Source organism: Eublepharis macularius, chromosome 2 (genome assembly GCF_028583425.1).
Source record: "Eublepharis macularius isolate TG4126 chromosome 2, MPM_Emac_v1.0, whole genome shotgun sequence".
Classification (NCBI taxonomy): Eukaryota; Metazoa; Chordata; class Lepidosauria; order Squamata; family Eublepharidae; genus Eublepharis; species Eublepharis macularius.
Window position 1 is genome coordinate 190,763,395 of NC_072791.1, and position 22,241 is coordinate 190,785,635.

At 39.9% G+C, this 22,241-nt stretch overlaps 1 protein-coding gene across 2 annotated transcripts in view; it reads right to left on the reverse strand.

The window, feature by feature from the left end:
- Nucleotides 1-17,985, reverse strand: part of WDSUB1 (WD repeat, sterile alpha motif and U-box domain containing 1) — a 36,448-nt gene extending 18,463 nt beyond the window's left edge. Inside the window, exons 1-6 of one of the 2 annotated variants that reach the window (XM_054970197.1) lie at nt 17,882-17,985; nt 12,763-13,173; nt 10,756-10,940; nt 4,527-4,610; nt 3,283-3,376; nt 1,184-1,217 (exon numbers count right to left, since the gene is read on the reverse strand). In XM_054970197.1, the coding sequence (XP_054826172.1) occupies nt 1,184-1,217; nt 3,283-3,376; nt 4,527-4,610; nt 10,756-10,940; nt 12,763-13,160 (795 nt within the window). In that variant the 5' untranslated portion in view covers nt 13,161-13,173; nt 17,882-17,985. Of the gene's footprint in view, nt 1-1,183; nt 1,218-3,282; nt 3,377-4,526; nt 4,611-10,755; nt 10,941-12,762; nt 13,174-17,881 lie in introns of those variants that run through there. The other variant, XM_054970198.1, reaches the window with a different exon arrangement.
- Between the last annotated feature and the right edge of the window lie 4,256 nt (nt 17,986-22,241).

The following is a 22,241-nucleotide window of genomic DNA, read 5'->3' on the forward strand; positions in this document are numbered from 1 at the left end:
ATTATTGTGTTTTACCGAATTTGTTTTATTATCTTAGTTGTTAGCTGCCTCTAACAGGTCTCTGTAGAGGTGGCATATCCGTTGTCCAAATAAATAAATGAATTAGCCATCATGGCTAATTGCCACTGATAGACGTATCTTCCATGAACCTGTTTAAATTGCTGCAAGGCCCCAATCGGGAGCATGTGTGCAGCAGTCCCAGGAGCTCTTCTTCTCCCCACTCCTTCAAGTGCCAATACAACCCCCCACTCCTGTTTTGGAAAGGTATAAGGCAGAGAAGGTAGACCTCCTGGGGCCACTGTGCTGCATGCACTTCCCGGATCGAGGCTTTGCAACAATTTTAAAAGAACTACAAATGCTTCCGAAATGGCATCAGTGGCCACAGGATGGACCTTCATTTCCATGATCTTACTCTATCTGACAGCTTCATGTGCTCAGGTTCAAGAAGCTGATCTGACAAAGGAACAAGGAGATTACTTTGTTTTTGAACCTGTCAGAGTAAGAACAACCAGTCACAATAACTTAATACATGTGTACAACCTTAGCCATGAAAATTTTGAAAAGTTATTCAAGCATATTCATTATGCTGATTCAAAATGGTCTGGATAATTGTCTTTGCTTGGATCCCACCCAGAATTTCCACAGATGTAAGTAAGTGGGTGATTTCTGCCAATTCCCACCTCTATGGCAGCTCAACCTCACTCCCTGCTTCTTCTGGGGTATGAGGACTCACAGGAACAGCTGGGGCAAATCAGAGGTCCCTTGTAGGGAGATTGGCAAAAATCTCCTCCCCAGCTTTGTACTCATGGAAATTCTAGGTGAGTTTAGTCGTATATTATGAAAGAACTTTAAATCACATATTGATGATAAAGATTATGACATAGTATACACCAGCAACGTCTATTACACTGACTATAAAATGTAGAAGAAAATAGAGAGGTCCTATTTTAAATACTTAATCACAGCAGTCTCTTCATCTCAAAATTCACAATGAAAATTTTAACAGCCCAATCCTGTCTCTCTGCTTTGGTGGGAGAAGTTATACCAGTATCTTATTGCAACACAAGCACAGCAGAGCCATACTGTTCTGTACCCCCCACATGGAATGAAACTGCTCCAATTCCCTTAATATACTGAAAAGTTGGCACAGTAAGATTAATCTCTTAAATGGTTAAATACTCACAGCTTCAAAAATAACAACAGTTTTGTCCACAGATCTAATAAGAAATAAATTAAATGGTACATAAAATTAAAAGTTAATACTACAAGAAATATGACAAAACCTGTTTTGCAACAGAGATATTAACAGTTTTCTATACAGCTTTCAACTCTATGTAACATTATCAATGAAGATACCAACACTCATCACACTACTGTTAGACAATGATTCAGAGACCAGCATCAGACATTTATTCACTTCATAGTAACCCTCCCTGTTTTAAAAATTCAACAGAATTAAAAACTGGAAGGAGTTATATTAGAAACAAATTGTTCTCAACATTAATTCTTTAAGGTTCTGACATAAAATCTAATAGTCAGAAAAACAGTGTTCAATGGCTGTCTCTTGTAACTTTTCCTAGGTGCAATCTGACAACTGGTCTTATTTAGTGAATAATCTGATCCTTATTTGACCTGGAATGGAACGAGAGCTATCTATTCCCAAGATTTTGATTCACCAAAAGTGATGTACAGTGCAAATTACACCCTTCTAAGTCTACTGAAATCAATGTGCTAAGAATGGTATGCCTCCACTTCGCATGACACTGTTAAATGTTCTATTACAAGATATTCTGAAAAGGCATCTCATACGTGAAGCTACAAGAGAGGTCTATCCTATCATTTGTAGATGTGACTAATTTCCCTGAAAGAAGCTAACTCAAGACTTCCTATACATTTTTCCATGCAAGTCAAACAGGAAAATTTAGTTCTTGAGAGGCATAGAATGTGTTCATGTCTACTGTACCTTATACACCTTTCAAAAAGTCTAAGAAAATGGGTCCGTGGCAGATCGAGGACCAAACTATACATTACGTTTTTGGCGAGTCAGGTTGGGGTTCCCTGGACCTGACTTGCTTTCCCTGCAGTTAAACAGCAGCTGCAGGGGAAAGTAATTTTATAGAACATAGAAGCTCAATTCTGCTTGGAACTACAGTGTGGGTGAACAGGCTCCTGCCTTCCCCAGCACATCATTTTCGCAAGCTGAAACAGCACCTACAGGGAGTTATGTGCATAACTTTAGAGCTCCACATGGAGTATATACCAAGCACATGCAGCTTCCGGTTTCAGGTCAAGACAAGGAAAGCAGGACCCCTTCCCCACCACACACCACAGTTCCAAGCAGAATTAAGCTCCTGGGGACTTTAAAAATGCCTTTCCCCATAGCTGCTGTGTGACTGCAGGAAAACTGAGTCAACATCTGGGGACTCCAACTCAACTCACCTAAAAACATGTGTAGTTGCGCCTTGAGTTGCAGTTTAAGAGAAAAATGGACGACGCATATAAACAAGCATATTCTTTTAACAACAACAACATTCAATTTACATACTGCCCTTAAGGACAACTTAACATCCACTCAGAGCAGTTTACAAAGTATGTTATTATCCCCACAACGAAACACCTTGTAAGGTGGGTGGGGCTGAGAGAGCTCCTAGAAGCTGTGACTAGCCCAAGGTCGCCCAACTAGCTTCAAGTGGAGGAGTGGGGAATCAAACCTGGTTCTCCAGATTAGAGTCTTATGCTCTTAACCACTATACCAAACTGGCTCCAAAAACAAACTGGCTTTTATTTTTGTATTGACTCATATTGTAGGTGCTACACATAACATGAGATGCATTCAAGGATTCCACTGAAACTCCCATAATATCTTATTTAGATCCACAGTTCACCTATCATGATAGCATATCATCTATTCTAATAGTCAAGTGTGCCCCACATCCGTGGATATTTAAATCTATAGATTGGGGACACACTGAACAGCTAGTCCTGCAAATTGAAAACAAAAAAAATATTTTGGGGGTTTAAACCCCTCCCAAAAAACAAGAGTCTTGTCTGCTTTCCTTCTCTGTCTGGAGAGTTTTCCTTCTCCATCTAGGGAGGAAGGATGGATGCCCCTCCTCTGCAATTTTCACAGGTCCTTACTTGTATAAACCTATTCTTTACAAATTTAGAATAAATTTAAATCATAGAAAAATACAATCATACAAAAACAGAGGAAACTATATGCTCAAATAAACAGAACAACTGTAAAAAGTAAACCACATAAATAAAGTTGAAGACTCTTACCCAGAAACTACTGTTTGTCCATCAGAGGAAAAAGCACAAGCCAGAACTGGAGCAGTATGTCCACTTAATGTACATTTACATTTTAATTCAATGCCTATATATTTAAAAAAATAAACGTAACATTTAATTTTAAAAGTTCTGAATAAACTGACAGCATTAGCATATTTGAATACAAGCCAAATATTTGCTACTCTTTGCCTTTTCTTCTAATTTAAAAATTAAAGGCAGCCTTTTATTGACCTTTGAAGACAATCTTCTTTCCCCCATCCCAATTGACACAAAATAACTCCCAACAGCCCTTTGAAGCTGAAAAATGAAAAAGCAATATGGGAAGCATACATGTATGCTGTTTTGGCACTCTGATCCTGAACATACATCATGGAAAATGCTAGCAGAAATCTAGAAGAGGAGATCATAGATATCTACAATAAGGAAGAAGAGTTCAAAAGAATGTAAATTTACATCCCAGAAACATTTTTTTGTTATAGCAGGTAATTGGAATGATTTAAAGATACCCGTAGACAGAGTACCAAAAGGACTCAAGAGCAGATACTAAAGCAGAATTTTGCTTTGACTTTTTACTATTAATTTCTTTGGGGAAAATGCTTATTTCCACAGTTCTTGTATTTTAAATTCTGTTAAATACATAATATTCAGTTATGCAATTCCAGTAAAAATTATGAGTGTAAAAATCCTTATGTCCAAAGGGCAAACAACTGTGGTTGCCAACCTCCAGGTGGTATAACAAATCAAACTACACATTCAAGAATTTATAGAAGTATTTTTAAACATATTTTTCCAGAAAGTGCAATAGTGCTAAAGTGCTCAATCTTAATACTAAATAACAATCCTATTTTCAAAAACCCACCAATAAATTCTAGTTGCATGTTTACAGGACATACAAAATTTGCCTTTAATACAAATAAAACAAGTTTGATAGATGCAGGTTATCCACACAGCGTATGGAGCAACAGAAATGGTACCCTGTAGTTTAGTTTACATACTACATTTACTAATGAACTGCTTTATTGACAGGCATAGTTCTTGTTCATGAGAATGCATCTTTTTGTTGTTCCATATCAGTATGGTTGTACCCTTTCTTCCTATTTGCATAGAAGAGTCTCCATTGTAAGAGAAAATACTGGCAACTATTTCAATATCAGCCGATAGCTAAAAAGTATAGCAGCTTGAAGATTAGCTGTTATAGACTTGGGGTTTTGGTTTGTTTGTTTGATTATACTTACCTATGGGATCAGCAGATGAAACAAGCCATATCTTAATGATATTATCCTGACCAGAAGAGGCCATCTGGAATTCTTGTTTATCACCTGATTAAAAAATATATTTTGAAATGTATTAAGAACAGAGCAAGATTTCCTATTTTTAATTAATGTCAGTAAATAGAGCAAAATTAATAATTTTTTAAAATCTGTCAAATTTAAAAGAAGTTTTCCCATAACATACATAAAATACAAGCCACCATCACTTATCAGATATCACTTTCTCAAACACTGTCTTACCTTTTCTGTCATCTTATTTCACCTCTGACGTTCTACTATTCATACAACTGAGTCTCAAGATCTTCAGTATACAGGTACCTTTACTATGTTCCTTAGATGTGTACTAGGATAAATATGTGTGCTCTTATAGAAGTTGGGATTGTGCAAGCGTAAGAAACAAATGAACTGCTGTGATGACTCAATGGAGATATAGGTAAGACACAAAAGTTGCTATTGGAGATGGGAAGTTGTTATGCCATGTACAATGTAAGTGTGTTATGTGCCGTCAAGTTGTCTCCGACCTATGGCAACCCTATGAAGGAAAGACCTCCATAACATCCTATCATTAACAGACTTGCTCAGATCCTACAAACTGGAGGACATGGCTTCTTTTATTGAGTCAAGCCATCTCGTTCAAGGTCTTCCTTTTTTCCTATTACCTTCCACTTTTCCTAGCATTATTGACTTTTCCAGAGAATCTTATCTTCTCATGATGTGACCAAAGTATGAAAGCCTCAGTTTTGTCATTTTAGCTTCTAGGAAGAATTCAGGCTTGATTTGATCTAGTACCCACTTATTTGTTTTTTTGGCTGTTCATGGTATCTGCAAAACTCTCCTCCTGCACCACATTTCAAATGAACCAATTTTCTTCCTGTCAGCTTTCTTCACTGTCTAACTTTCACATCCATACATAGTAATGAGGAATACTATAGTGTGGATTATCTTGATCTTGGTTCCCAGAGAGATATCTTTATCTTTAATAACAACAACAACATTCGATTTATATCCTGCCCTTCAGGACAACTTAACACCCACTCAGAACGATTTACAAAGTATGTTATTATCATACCCCCAACAATCACCCTGTGAGGTAAGTGAGGCTGAGAGAGCTCCTAGAAGCTGTGACTGAACCAAGGTCACCCAACTGGCTACAAGTGGAGGAGTGGGGAATCATACCCGGTTCTCCAGATTAGAATCCCGCCACTCTAACCGCTACACCAAACTGGCTCTTTTCTAGGATCTTCTCTAGCTCCCTCACAGCTGCTTTCTAAGTCTCAATCTTCTTCTGATTTCTTCATTACAGTCTCCCTTTTGGTTGATGATTGAGCTAAGGAATAGGAAATCTTGAACAATTTCAATTTCCTCATTGTCAACTTTAAAATTGTGTAATTCCTCAGTAGTCATTACTATTGTCTTCTTGATGTTCAACTGTAATCCTGCTTTGGCACTTTTTCCTTTAACCTTCAGCAGTAGTCGTTTCAAGTCTTCACCATTTCCTCCCAGTAATGTGGTGTCATCTGCATATCTCAAATTCTTTCCACCAATTTTCATTCCACCTTCTAGATATAATCCATCTTTCCTTATGATATACTCTGCATAGAGATTGAACAGGTAGGGAGATAATATGCATCCTTGTCTGACACACTTGCGAATAGGAAACCTTTCTGTTTCCCCATATTCTGTCCTGACAGTAGCCTCTTGTCCAGAATGCAGGTTTCACATCAAAACAATCAGATGTCGTAACACCCCCATTTCTTTTAAAACTCTCTGAAGCTTTTCATGATCAAAAATCTTTGCTGTACAGTCAAAAGCTTTGCTGTAGTCCATAAAACATAGGCTGATTTTCTTCTGAAATTCCCTGGTATGTTCCATTAGCCATCGTAAATTTGCAATGTGATCTCTGGTGCCTCTTTCTTTTCTAAGCCCAGCTTGAACATATGGCATTTCTCGTTACATATATGGTAAGAGTCTTTGCTGTAGAATTTTGAGCATCATTTTGCTTGCATTGGAAATTAACACAGTAGTCCAATAGAGAGAATAGAGCTTTTCCATTTGAAGTATTGGTGATCATTTCCCTTAATCACCAAGGTCCAGCATATCTTTGTGGGGTTCCTTCCATATGCCACCCATTGTTACACAATGCCATTAGCTTCACAATTAATTTAGAAACATTCTAATCAAAATTTAGGCAGCCATCATGGTGTAGTAGTCAGTGTGTCAAACCAGAATCTGAGACATCCAAAATTTAGGAGACCCATCGTACCACAAAGCTTGCTGGGTGATCTTGGGTCAATTCTCTCTTAACCTAATCTACATGTCAGGGTTGTTGGGTGTATAAAATGGAAACTGCTTTGTACACTGTTTCGAGCCCCTTGGAGACAGGACAGTACAAAAATGCACTAAAGTAATAAACCAGCTAAAACTGGGACATTCAGGCCACATAATATATATAGTTTGTTAGAAGTTAAATCAGTGTGTAACTGGCCCTATTATAGCAGGTTCTTGTGGGAATTCACATGCAACCCACCCTTTTTTTACTGTTGAGTTTTTAAAAATAATGATCAAAAATAAACTAAACAGTTTTGCAAGCTAACCACAAAACAGTTGTTATGAAGTGGGGGTGGGTGGGAAACAAGTTATTTCTGGAAAATATTTGATTCTGAGAAGCTAATTAGTAAACAACTAAAGGAAAGGAGATGATTTGATGTAATTGGCATGATGGAAAAAGAATAGCTTTTACTAGTTTTCCCAAAAGAGAAGAAAACATCTATAACGAGTGCATCACTGTCAGAATCAAACAAAGAAAACTAAAATGACTGTATGCATGCTCCCCCACCCCCAAGATGACTCAGAAAGAGCAACATGAATCCTGTATCAACACAAAATTTAAATCTGCCACAGGATTGTCGCTGAAAGAACAAAGAGGCAGTGAAGATTAACATATTTTAATTGATAAGAGAAATCAGTAAATCAGTTACTTACTGAAACACATGACTGATTTGCTATATCATATCATATAGTATTTTAAAACAATTAACAAATACGTTTCCTGGGGGAAATGTGTTAAATTTCGACTGATCTATAACTGAATCCATTCTAAAAAAAATTAAAAACACATTTTATTTTCATTTTACTCTAAATCATGACTTGAAAGATAGGTTTCTTATTTCTACAAGGGTCTTTTTAACAGTGATGATCACTGTAGTTATGAAATTAGTAACCGAGACATCACCAATATTGGCAGTTCCAAGAGTTTTACTTTAAAAAGGGAAAACAAGCTTTATAGATAGATTTCCATTAAACAGGAAATTCTTTCTATAGTCTGACACTGAGAGCTACCAGCAGGTCCTGCAACTCATCCCCACACAAAACAGTTGAAGACTTTATCATCATTAATCTTTTATGAGAATGTAAGAGGCATCAAATGATGGGGTTAGCACAGAGTGATTGCACCTTCGATAGAATGAAGTCAACTAATTAGAATGGTATTCTACCAAGAAAGGTGCCTCACTGTTAAGTAATTTACAAATTATACTACACCTCAAAGTTGTTGTAACTGGTGGAACATTCTATGTAGAAAGCATTTGCTTATGACCTGGCTCAGCATGGACTAGACAGCCTGACCTAATACTGACGGAGCAAGCTGTCATTCTATCACCATGTAAAAAAAAGTACAACCTTCTAGCTTCTTCCAAAAGGCGTAGGAGGATGGATGTATACAAAGTATCCAGAGACCTAATCCTCAACAATCTGATAATAAGGTAAGTGAAGGCCCACCTACTTTGCTTGATGTAGCTGAAGGCATTCTGATTACTGGGGAAAGAAATACAGATCTATCCACTTACATCTAGCAGGGATGTAGAAGCCTCAAGCATTCAAGGTCCTGGGACATACAACAGTCTTTCATAACAGAAGGAGGAACATATTTTCGCCAGTTAGTGGTAGTTGGGGGGGGGGGGGGAAGCAGAAGCCCAGTGTCCGGAGACGCCGGCCTTTTGTCCTCACCGCCAGCCCTGCAGCAGCAGGCACCCCCTTTAGGCCCTGCAGCACAGCCTCTGGCAGTACCTCAGTTGCAGGAGCCCCTACAGGCCTCTCTCACCCTTAGGCCAGTTGCAGCCGACGCCCAGGCACCACTCTGGGGAACAGCCTGCAGCCACTCAGCAGACTCACCTTTCTCCTGCAGTTGTCCAGATGGCTCCATCCAGCCCCCCAGGAGACTGCCATCAGCACAAGCCAGGCAGGCACAGGCCCAAAGCTGCCAAGGGAGCCACTGGGGAGGGTTCAGAAGCAGCAGGGGCGAGCCAGGCAGAGAGCAGACCAAATGCCCCACCCTAGGAAGGGATGGAGTGGGTGGGGCCAGGAGACTGCAGAGTCTACCCAGCCCTCCTATCAGATCGGCTGGAAGCATGGCCAGTCAGGGGGACTGGGTGGCGATTGGGGGCAGAGCCAGGGAGGTGGGACAAGGGGAAGCCTTTACATTCAGGTTCCTGTGATGGCTGAGGAGGATTTTGCAGGGAGAGACAGCTGGAGTGTGCTGCTACTCCCAGGGCAGGAGAAGGAACAAGGTGGTAGAAACCCCTTCCCTGCCCATCTGAGGCAGGAGGACACCTGCCTGGAGAGCTGGTAGGATAACAGGCTGTCAGGAGAGGGTGCCAGTGAGGGAGGATCCTCACACCCAGCAATTGCTCTCTCCTCCAGCTTCCTCCTCCATTCACATATTCATGATCAATAGTGACTTCCTATTTAGCACATACCAGTTTGTTGCGAGATTCAAGCTAGCAAATGAGGAATTGGAGAGCAACCAAACCAGTATCAACACATAGTTTGACAGTGGAAGTGTGATTCATAATTTGCTGTTCAGATGTAATGTCAAACTATGCCTTAGTTCATACTTAATGCAAAAGCATATTCTAATTGGGGATTAATTTATAAATAAGGATTTGGTTCACAGAAAACCATTCAAATCTTGATTTACCTTTAACAATGTGTTTGTATTGTTTTTGCTTTTTCTATACTTCCCTACAGAAACTTGGGTTATATCTTCTCTGCAGGGCTATTTTAGGATGTAGAGTATTCCTAGGATGAAGAGACTTTAAGAATGAATGGAGCATGGTTTCCAGTCCTGCAAAACACCAGGCTAACAAAATACTCTACATCCTACAATAGCCCTGCAGAGAAGATTAGCACATCAAGCACCAATCCATATGCAAAAGAACCTCCTCAGGATACAGTGAAGCCTCCCTCCATTAGCATTCCACACCCTGGGAAACTCTTACAGGATGACTCAGCCCAAACCCACCTTCCTGAGTAGATATAAATTACCTGCCAACATCTTTTCCACACTGTGACACTGAGAGATCTCTGTCTTTTGGTGCCACACCTCTGAAGATGCCAGTCACAGCTGCTGGCAAAACGTCAGGAACTACAATGCCAAGACCACGGCTATACAGCCCAGAAAATCCACAACCATCAAACTTTAAACAGAAGATTAAGGACAGCACTACCTACCTACCTACATTATTTATAGTCTGTCTAATTCATTCATCAGTGTATTTCATGTTTTGTCATGGCAACTGAGTGTTTATATAGGATAGCCACTATTCCTTTGCATTCACAGCGTTTTTTAAAAAAAGTCTAGCCCTCATAAATCTTCATATGATTAAAACTTCCTGGGTTTTAATCTGCAAAAGACTCCAGGGGTTAATGAAATTTTCTTTATTTGGCAACAATACATGCCTTTCACTTGTGGTTTCCAGTTACTTTCCCTAAATATACTAGGTCCTTGATACCCATTGTTCTTGTCCAGCCTCTCCCCACTCCGAATTCAAAGTTCTATAAATCTCAAATACTGATTACTCAGTACAACATACAAATCAAGAATATATATTTATTTGCATACTGCATACTGTATTCTGAGTGAAGATGGCATACTTCTTAACATAATTCTCCTTATCATGTAACTTGGGCTTCCTTCACTCAGAGTATTAACAGCTTTGTTTTACAGATACGTCAATCATCCAGGTACCTTCCTAGACACTTTCCCCGCAATCACATTCAGGACAAGGGCAACTGAAACATCGGGAACAGTCTGCTTCTGTTCACCTGCCACAAGCGCTGATGGCAAAAGGCTATGAATAAGATATAGAAGAGGAAAAAAATTAAAAGGAATGATTTAAATAGTAAGTTAACTAACCTGAAACAAGCTGTGAAGAAAAGTCACAGCAGGTGACTCCAAGATCATGAGCTTTCTCATTATACAAGCACCTCATTTTGTCATCCCAAACAGTTAAATCTCCACATGATGATCCTGTCACAAAGAAGTTTCCATTAGGAGCAAATGCACAGGCTACTAAAGAACCATCTTTAACACTGCCAGATCTGAAAGACAAGAATAAAAGAATCTGAACTGTGGAAGTTCAGTATCCTGAAAAGGTTATAACTAAAATATTTTCACATTATGACAACTCTAGAATATTAAAAAGATCTGTAATTTAGGGAAAATGTGTTGGCATCTGACACTACATAGAAGACATAAATAAGTAACTGTGAAATATCAAGCACAGGCTGCAGAACGGCCTGCCTGAGGAGGTCAGGAGAGCCCCCACCCACCTGGCTTTCTGCAAACAATGCAAAGCTGAATTATTCAAAAAGGTCTTTTTCTCAGCTCAGAGGGCAGTACTGTAGGAAAGGGGTCCCAGATGTTTTGCTAATGAGTTAACTTAGGAACCATAGTTTTCACCATTATGTTGCCTTACATATTATCTGTTGCTTTCAATATGTACTCCTATAAACTACCTGTGCTTCATGTTGTTTAACGTAAGTCCTAAAATTGATTAAGTTCCATTTCAGCAATTCAACCCCATACTGGATCCTTACTAATACTATGTCTTTGTAAACTTGTATTCATTTACCCTATGACATTATTTATGGAAATGTTCTTGACACTGTACAGAAATGCCTGCCCTTGTCCTTGCCACTGATTGTACTAATTTCACACTATGTAATTCGCCTTGAGTCTCAGTGAGAAAGGCAGAATATATATATACATAAATATAATCAAGCAAGACTTTGAAGAAGCTGCATACAATTTTCCTAAATAAACAAACTGCATGATCTGAAAAGACTGCCTTTCTTCAATAATGAACTCAAGAGATTAAATGCTGGAATTTACTATTAAAAAATGGAGAGTTTCTATCAAGTAATGTTTTATAAGGTCCGTGGCTGGTTCTTCCCCCTTGTTTATTATAAGAACAGCTCTACGTGATGCCATGTATGTGAGAAAATATTTTCTTCCTGTGGTTTTATAAACAAATTAAATCTGTTGAACTCTACTCCAAGGATCTGTAACGGTGCCAGGGCAGATTCTTTAGCATTCAGTCAAAACCAGCATTTTGTAAACTGCTCTGAGTGGGCATTAAGTTGTCCTGAAGGGTGGTATATAAATCAAATGTTATTATTATAATAATATTATTTTTGTCCAAAAATGCTATGCCTTTGGCCAAGTGCTAAAAAATCAAGCCTGGTGTGATGCCATAGCTTCCAGATCACGCCGGAAGTGATTTCATCACACAGAGGCAAGGATTGTGCACCCTTCCAATTTTGCCAGCCTGCTTCTTCCTGCCTATCAGCTAAGGATTGGCAGACAGAGGATTTAATTGTCAAGGGTTTCCAGCCATAAGCAGGCAACTGGCGAGCCTATCCAAGTCTCTGGTATCTTCTTTTAAACAGATCTTTGGTAACAAGTATTATGAAAGGCCTTTCTCTGCCTATGTCCCTGGATAGTTGCTTCCAGTTAGAGTTAGACACCACTGAGGTAGACGACAGCTTCCTATGTTCATAAAGGTTACTACACCGTTACTAATGTAAAAGTGTAATACTCCTTCCACTGTTACAAACACCAGGTAAAGATGAAGTGGAGCTAATCACTTTCAAGTAGGGTTGCCAGCAACCCTTCTTTCCTGCTGAAACTCTTGAGCAGTGGTGGGAGAAAAGAATGCCAACAGCGCATCTACCATAGAGTTTCCAGTAATTGCTAGAGTGATGTGACATCGCTTTCAGTTTCTCCTGGAAGAGATGTCATGGCACGTGCACCACCAGTGCCCCCCATGTCTCTGCCCCCAAAGCTCCTGCTGTTTGCCAGGCACAGCCCAACTTCAAGACTGTAATCATTCCAGCTATAGGAAGCCAAGAAGATACTCACCGGTGCACTTTCAAAGACTGAACATTCCATAGAATTACACTGCCATCAGCTGCTCCTGAAACCAAGTACATGGAATCTGGGGAAAATCTACAAATTCTTACAGGGTTCCTACAGGGATGCTCAAGAACTGCTAGTTTCAGTCCATTTTGAGTATTCCATAGAACTGTGTTGCCGTCTGTAGAACAAGAAGCTAAAATGTGTCCTGAAGGAGAAAAGCAGCAGCAGTGGACAGCATAAGTGTGGCCTTTTAATGGCGAGTAAGGAAGCTCTTCAAAATTACTTAAAGAATACAGACGGATAGTTTTGTCCAAGGAACACGTAGCCAAGAAGGAAGAGGAGAAGGCACAGTAGTTGACATCATCACTGTGATCTGCTAAAGTACAAATTAATTTCACCATTTCATAAGGTTATCTGCAACAAACAAAGAGCAATGTTATAATAGTTCAGAAAAGTCTTGAGTCCAGTCTGTGTGTTGCTTAAATAATAGCCAGTTTTGCTTTATTATCAATTCTACAGTAGTTAAAAAGCTTATCTATTCTCAAACTAAATCTATCTGGCCTTTAAGAAACTGTACATAAATATTGCCTCTAACTTCTACTAGAACAAGACAGTGACATTTCAAACAGCAGTATGAACAAGATGATAACAATATGCCATAGCCAGGATATAGAGTTCGCTCTGTCTCTCCTTCTCTCATCACTAAATCTTGTTTTAAAATTCTGAAAGTCCAAACCTTCCTTTTAAAAAAGATTTTGACTCTCATGTCTGTGATAAATCCCAGCCTAAATTATTTTCTCCAAATATAGACATTGGAAAATAGATTAAACCTTTTAGCAGTATTTTAAAAAGCTTAACATATTTAATGTCACGTGTTTTAAGTAAAGGTAAAATATTCATGCTATATTTAAGAGTATTTAGATTAATATAAATATAAAAACATAAGCATATAAATATAGAATAGGTGGGGGGAAATAATGGTTTTCTTCTAAAATATTTAGTACAGTGTAGCTTTTCTACCTTGATATCCAAACTTTCACTAGAGATAAATTCATTATATCATAAGCATCAAGGAACAAAATATTGTAAATTTACAGTTTGCCAATTGCTGAGAGAGAATGAATATAAAATATTCTTTAGATGGTATACTACACTCAAAGATATCATGAGAATTGGTAAAGACTATAGTGCACATGGCACAGTGTTGGAACTGAAATATGGATGCAACATTTTATCACATGTGGAAGACATGCAAGGAAGCACAAAGATATTGGATAAAGTTACATGAAATGCAGTTTCAGTTCCAAATAGTTGTATATATGATTGTAGGAACATGTGTGTGTGTGTGGGGGGGGGGGTATCCTCAAGTCATAGCTGACTTATGTCAACCCCTGGTGAGGTTTTCATGGCAAGATACTATCAGAACTGTTTTGTATTGCCTGTCTCTGTGTAGCCGTGGTCTTTGCTGGAGGTCTCCCAGCCAGTTACTAACCAAGGCCAACACTGCTTAGCTTCTGAGAACTGACAAGATCAGGCTCACCTGGGCTATCCAGATCAGGGCTGTAAGAACATGCAATGTTCTTAATTTTCTAGAAGTGAGCTGCTGTAGCATAGTGGTTGTGGTTTGGCTGTGTAAATCAGCATTCTACTGGTTCAAATCCCACTACTGCCATGAGCTCAGTAGATGGCCTTGGGTAAACCACCCCTCTCAGCCCCAGCTCCCCAGCTGTATTGTGGGGATAATGATAACACTAACTTATTTACCACTCTGGGTGGGGCACTAATCTGTCTAGAAGAGCGGTATATAAATGTAGTTATTATTATTATTATCAAGGTACCGTTCTAATAGCTTTATTCTATGACCATTTAGTCAGAAGAGCGATTGACTGGGTTCATTGGGGCTTAACCTCAGGTTAATGTGCACAGAGCTGGAGATCTAGACATCGCCTGCTTCCCCCCACCCCCGCCCCCAGCATAGGGTATTAATGTTGCAAATTAGAAAGCATTATCATTGGTACTCCTCCAGATCCTATGAAAAACAAATAGTCATAATTTAAACTAATATTGGTAAGCTATTTTTGCATACTCCATGCTTATAAATAAGGTTGCCAACTCCACCTTGGGGAATTGCTGGTGACTTGAGGTGAAGGCTGGGAGGGCAGAGTTTGGGGTGGGGAGGAGAGGGAGCTCAGCATGGATGTGATGCCATAAAGTTGACCCTTTGAAGCTGCTGTTTCCTCCAGCAGACTGATCTCTGTGATCTGGAGATCAGTTGTAATTCTGGAAAATCTCCCCCCCCCAAAAAAAACCACCCTGCTCCTGGAGGCTGGCAAGACTACTTATAAACACCTCTTTTTCAATATATTTTATTGACATTTTTAAAGCAAATAAAATTAATAAAAAAGAATGAGAAAAAACACGTATCTAAAAGAAAAAACAAATTAGGAATAAGTACCAATTTTCCCCGTGAAAATATATATAAGTATTAATATTATACCCTAGCTCCAAATTTACCCTTACAATCAATATTGTAATGGTATTATAGCTTAACTCCAAATTTACCCTAAATAACTACTTCTCCTTTCCCTCTAATCATTATTTTCCACATCCTAATCTTCAGAAGCACAAACCATCAGTTCATTTCTCTCTGTTTTCCTGCAAAAAGTCTATAAGGGGTTTCCAGGTAACGATATATTTATCCAATGACTTTTCCCTAATCAAAGACGTAAGTTTGGCCATCTTGACATTCTCCATCATCTTTTCCAGCCATTCCTCTATTGTAGGTAATATTGTGCTTTCCATTTTGGAGCATATAACAGTCTTGCTTACAAAATGCTTACAAAAAAGTATACCATAAGTAAGTTCTGTTTGTCCATTAATCCCAACAAGAATGCCCTGGTTTCATTTGTATATTAATCTTTTAAAATCTTCTGGATAATTATCCTACTTATAAATTACTCTTCAGCAAAGACTACAGGAAACAATATAGTTTTAAATGCCGAGTTTTAAATGTCAAGAGGGTTGGGTTTCTTAAGGTTCAAGATATGCTAGAAAAATATAATGATCCTGCTTTTTTAAAACAGTTTAAAATGAATCGTATTGACTTGAATGGTTTAATTAATTTTTTTAATTGCTTGCTTAATTTTTATTGCTGTGAGCTACAATGAGCAGGACTGGAGATAGTTAGATGGGTAGCTGTGTTGGTCTGCAGTAGAACAGTAGGATTTTTGTCCAGTAGCACCTTAGAGACCAACAAGATTTTCAGAGTGTAAGCTTTCGAGAGTCAAATGAGATCTTCCTTGTCCAGATTGGTCTGGAGATGCAGCATACACATTTTCTAAATAAATTTTAGTATCCAAAATATTAGTCTAAAAACCTTTATAAGACTTTCATGTTAATAAGAGTATGTTGCAGCAAATGCATTACAGAACATGAATCCATTCCCGATGACAGAGTTTAACTTCTTAAGACTCTAGAAAAGCAACTGAATTTTGAGTAACAGCTCAAAAATGTTAACAAAACATTCGTGGAAGGTAAAAATGGTGACAAAAGAAGCAGTTTACTAGGAGCTGGCAAGAAAAAACAGGAACTGATCCTGATAAAGAAAAAGGTCAAGTGGAGGGTATGTTTCATTTTTCCTAAGCAGACAACTCGAGTTTACACAACAGGAGGAATTTGCAGATACCCACACCAGTAAGCAAAAGTATGTAATTCTTTTGATAACAGGGCACTAGTGTGTGCAAGGAGAGGGAGGTATCTGTACTGGAAAGGTAGTTTTATTTAGTTACTAACTATATTTATAGCCTGCCTTTCTCATTCAGACTTAAACTGGATTACACAGCATAATAGAATGAATATGAAACATCTAAGCAATGTATTGGAACTAGGGTTACAGAAATCTGAAAAAGCATAGCACATTAAACATGATAAAGTTCAGATACATTGCAGAAAATAATACAATGACAACAGAATAATACGCGCAACAGATGATACTTTCGGACAGTTCCTGAGTCCTTTTCCCTAAAGCATCTTCCTAAGCCATTCTGTTGAAGCATTAGAAAAGAGCAAGAGCCCAGTAACACCTGTAAGACTAACAACATTTGTGGTAGGGTATGAGCTTTCGTGAGCCACAGCTCACTTCTTCAGATACAGCTAGAATGTGAGTCCATTCTAGCTGTATCTGAAGAACTGAGCTGTGCCTGTGGCTCACAAAAGCTAATACCCTACCACAAATTTTGTTAGGCTTACAGGTGTTACTGGGCTCTTGCTCTTTTCTAATGCTACAGACAGCCTAATATGGCTACCCATCTTGATCATTCTGTTGTAGTACAGTCTCTCATATCACAGTTCTTCTGAACAACTCCGTTTTACAGTTTGAAGAATGGCAGGGGTGGGGAAACCCATTGGTACCTTTTATTTGCACCAGCCAAATGAAACAAGGCAGTGTGGAAGTTTCAAATTTCTAACTTTTCATGAGGCTAGATATGAGAGACCGTTAGAGCAGAAGGGAAACTGCAGGACTTGAGGTTTCCATGCTCTCTTGTCAACTGTTTTCCCACATTATATGTTAAACCACTTTTCCTAACGTCGTTTCCTTCTGACTTTAAAACCCCTTTCGGGAACTGGCGGGAGGGGGGGGGAGGCTTTGACACTTCGTGGTCTCTTAATAACACTGACCTTGTTTACCACAGTCATCTACCTACAAAAGAGGTACAGAGGCATATAATTGTTCATTATTGTTATTACAGCAGCACACTGGGCCAAAGTGTAACGAATTGAACACCATCATTCCCGAAGGGCAGCCGTTGCCCTCTCATACCCCTTGGCCAGCTAGTCACGAGGGACCGGCCGATCGAGGGAGCAGAGGGGCCAACAACGATTCAAACCGAGACCATCTTTTACCCCTCAGACTGTGAGGAAAAAGGGTGTCGGCCCCGCCCACCCGGGGGCTCCGCGACACGAGCCTCGAAGAGACCGTAAGAGGACGCCTCGCCCCCACACGAAGTTGGGGAGGGGAGGGGAAGGCTCGCGCGACTCTCCGCAGAGAGAACGAGACACCGACCCCTGATTGGAGGGGAGGGGGACCGCGCTCCCGCCAGCCCCTCCCTTCTTTCAAGCCTACCTTTTTCCTGCGGCTGCGCCGTGGCTCTCTTTCCCTTATTCCTAGACGGGAGAACCGCAGCGCAGAAGCAAAACAAGGCCTGCATACAGTCACGTGACAAACATCCTTTCTATCCCACCCCCTCTCTCTGAAGGAGGAGACAAAACAAAGCCCGGCCGGCCTTGCCTGCAGCCACGTGACAAACGCGATTCGATAAGTCAAGGGCGGGCATGCACGAGCGCAGTCACGTCATTTCTAGTCTACTTTCGTCTAAGTGCAGTAAGGGCGGGGGCTGGTGCAGCAAGGGGGTCTGTGCGACCTCTTGCTAGGTGTTTTCCCTGTTTAGGCTAGGGCAATGTATCATAGAACAAACTGGAAAGGGGGAGGGGGCGGATGCCCTGTGCCTCTAACTGGGGCGAATGTTGCAATCCTTTTTCACGCTTGGAACATTTTGCAGAGACATGCAAGCCTAGCCAATACTCGGGAGTAAGAATTACGGTGTGTAACACTTTTCCCCCATGATAATAAATAATATATTCAGCTTTTCCATTTTTCATGACTTAAAAAGGAAGGACACCAAGCTACAGAGTTCAAGGACAAGAGTCCTTAAATTTCGACACCATATTAATTATGCCAACCTCATGTAAGTTCAGTGATCATCTACACCATCGCAGGTTGAAACCAGTCATTTCCGGATGGCTGAATAATCCTGACACGATACACCGTATGTGTTGACACACGTGAACAGAGAGCTAAAATCAGTCATGTGTTCCGCACTCATGCTTTCCTGAAAACAGATTTCTATTTGCAAATTATGAATCCTTTGAAAAATTCACAAGGATTTTAAATCATCTGTATGGTAACTATTTCAAATGCTTTTCAGTAGGAGTCAGTATTGGAGATGAGGCTTGAATTTGGGGAGTTGGAAAAAATGGCAAAAATACTGTTCTTAATGTAAAATGCTTGTTCAGTAAATTGATCAGATCAATTAATTTGTCTGTCACCATACCAACTCAAAAGCACAAAGTGAGGCACAAAATATCCTTATAGTGTTTGTGAAGCTCCCTCTACCCATTCTCTGATCCACAAAGATATTTTGAAGGACATTTTCTGTGTGCAGATAGCCAAAAGCAGAATGCTGTTTGCTGGAACAAGTCCCTACCAGGGACTAATTTTTGTGAAGTGGGATTGGGGGGGGAGGAAGAATTAGGAGCTGCCAGGGTCTGAAGCCTGAGCTGACCAGCCTTTGAGATCAGTCATATGCATTCATACAATGAAACCTAGCGCTGTTATTGCATCAATGGCTGTTTTTCTACTATTGTTGTTAAGATTTACTCTTGCCGCTGTTTTGTATTAAGGTCTTATTTTCTTAATGCTATTTTATTGATTTGTTGTTGTGATTTTGTTAATCATAAAACACTTTGAAGAGTTTTTTTACATGCAAGTGCTGTATAAACAGGTTTAATAAATATAAACACAAAGGACTTGTTCCATAAAGGGTAAAGCCAAAATGCAAAGAGTTGTAAGGGTGCAACCTAAAGCCAGTAGCTGAACATTCGGGAGAACAACTAAGTCTAATGTTCATATTTATTTTATTTATCTATTTTTGTTTGTCGTTTATAGTCCACCTTTCTCACTGAGACTCAAGGCAGATAACTTGGACATATGCCAGTAGTGCCCTACCAATGCCCTGATGGTGTAAACTTGATGCCAATATAGGTGTGCTGGCATAAGCACTAGAAATGGGTGGTGCTGGTGAGGGTGGAATTGGAACTTAGTTATCATCATCTATTTATAGCCCACCTTTCTCACTGTGACTGAAAGTATGAAAAGCAAATCAATCAAGCAGCAAACACTCCCAGTAAACAGTGCTTTAGGACGACAACTACAGAACTGGAAAAACAGTGCTCTATCAGTCCAGCCACTGCCTCTAGCACTGGCATTAAGTACAAACACAAAGAACAAAGTGGAGGTGAAAAACAGAGACCTGCTCCCAACACACAAATGTCTACTAATGCTAATCTTATGCCTACCCAACCATGGAGCAGTCACTAAAGCCTACAGCTAGTACAGCTCTTCCAAGAACTATACAAATCCCAGCTAAGTCACCAATATCTCAAGATAGGGCATTTAGCCTGGAGCCACATCTTTTCCTTCATGTTGTGCCCATTTAGGAAACACAACCATTGGGGGAGGGGGGTAACACACTAGAGAAAGTGCACTTTGCAGAACAAAATATGAGAAACAAGTAGCGGATTGCGAACACTGTTGTGCTCCGACTGTTGTGCACTCTTGACAGTTTAGCAAGGTTTGCTGCCTAAGACCACCACCCCTGTAGCCATCAGCAATTGCCCACCTACTCCACTGCCACTCACAAGATTGGGGTACAAATATGAACCCCTGCCCCTCTAATCCTTCAACTGAGTATACCAGCACAATGCATCCTACACCATCCAGGGTTGTGGAATCCCTTGCTACAAACATCTCTCCCCTGTAACAGCGACTGTGTCATTATATCTCTTCCTCTCTCAGGAATTGATAGTAGAGTCTGTCGTAGAGGAAAGTGTAGAGAGCCCCACCCGCTGGAGATATGCTGACAGAATGTCACCACGGTATTGGTGTGATGTCATGCTGATGTAATCCTCACATGCAAGTAGGAGAAACAGGAAGTGCAACCACATGTCTGGGTGACTATCAGCTATTCCAGGCATTGCTGTTATTGGCAAAATATTTGGCACAAGCTATATACCATGGTGGCATCAGCAGTGTGCATGCCCATAGGGCTTGGGATAGGCTGTAAATGTTTCTGGTTGCTTCTGGTGAGTCTCCTCTAAGTGACTGACAGGAAAGCTTTTTGACTTGGAGAAGTTCTCTGTTGTGTTTTTAGGCTGCCAGAGTACTACGTATGAAAAACAAGTTTGTTATCATACATCACACACAGAGGTATGCATGATAATGTTCCATATATCCTCTGTCTATCCATCTTCTTTTTCAATTGCTTTATCTTTTAGAAGTCTGCTGATTTTATTGAGTTCATCATCATGGCAGTACAAATGTGTCTTACATTAGGACAGCACAATTGCCTTGGACGTACTTCAGATGTTCTACAGATTCATCTGTTTGTATCACAACATTACCATAGGCAACCAGATTTCATCTACAAATCAATCTGAGAATTTGTGACTCATCCCACAAACGAACTAATAATAGTATGGAACTGCTTAAATTCGTCTCTCAGCCATACACTGTAGCAGCTATTGTGCTGGGTGGAAGATGGAGAAGGAGCAAAAGGCCTCTGGGTAACTGTGCCGGGCATTGGCTAAAGTCAGACAACTCACACTCCTTGCTGTGGCTTTGCCCGTTCCCTTTTGACCAGTTGTATGACACGGGCAGGGGGAACCACCAGACCTGAGCATTGGTTGTTTCCAATTTGGTCTGCACTGCTTAAACAAGAAGGGGCTGCAGGCAGGAGGGCATTCAGATCCCTTTGCCAGCATAATATATTGGTTTAGGCAGTTCAACATTTACTGCGACACATCTTATTTGCATTCTTCTGTGTTGGAAGAATAGCTCACACAAAAAACCCAACTGTCCGGAGTAAACCATATATAATCCAAATATCAAGCATTTAATAATACATATAAAGTGCAGAAGTGCTTCAGTGCTAACAGTCAATGACATTAATCAATACAATTGTTAACATATCCAACTGGTGGAAAAGTAGAAAGACAGTTTCATATACTCTCCAGAATGTGCACAGGCATTCAGTCATACATAAAGGGAATTGTAAGTCTCTGTCTCTGCGGCTTATGCTTGCAGGAATCTGTGTTAAAGTCCACCTTAAACAAACATGCCAGAGTATAATGTCTTATAGTCTCTAGAATGCACACAAGCATTCAACAACGCTTTATCAGATGACAGTCTTTGTAGCATACACCTACATAAATCAACGTGTAACTTTGTAATAAGACAAACCACGTCAAGCCACGCCTACGGGTTTTGCCAGCATAGAATCTTCTCCCCGTTTCATCCACTCACTTCTTCACGGCGTCAGACCGTCCTGAGCTAACCAACATGGTGGGGTTGCACGTTGACTTATGTAGGCGTATGCTACAAAGACTGTCATCTGATAAAGCGTTGTTGAATGCTTGTGTGCATTCTAGAGACTATAAGACATTATACTCTGGCATGTTTGTTTAAGGTGGACTTTAACACAGATTCCTGCAAGCATAAGCCGCAGAGACTGAGACTTACAATTCCCTTTATGTATGACTGAATGCCTGTGCACATTCTGGAGAGTATATGAAACTGTCTTTCTACTTTTCCACCAGTTGGATATGTTAACAATTGTATTGATTAATGTCATTGACTGTTAGCACTG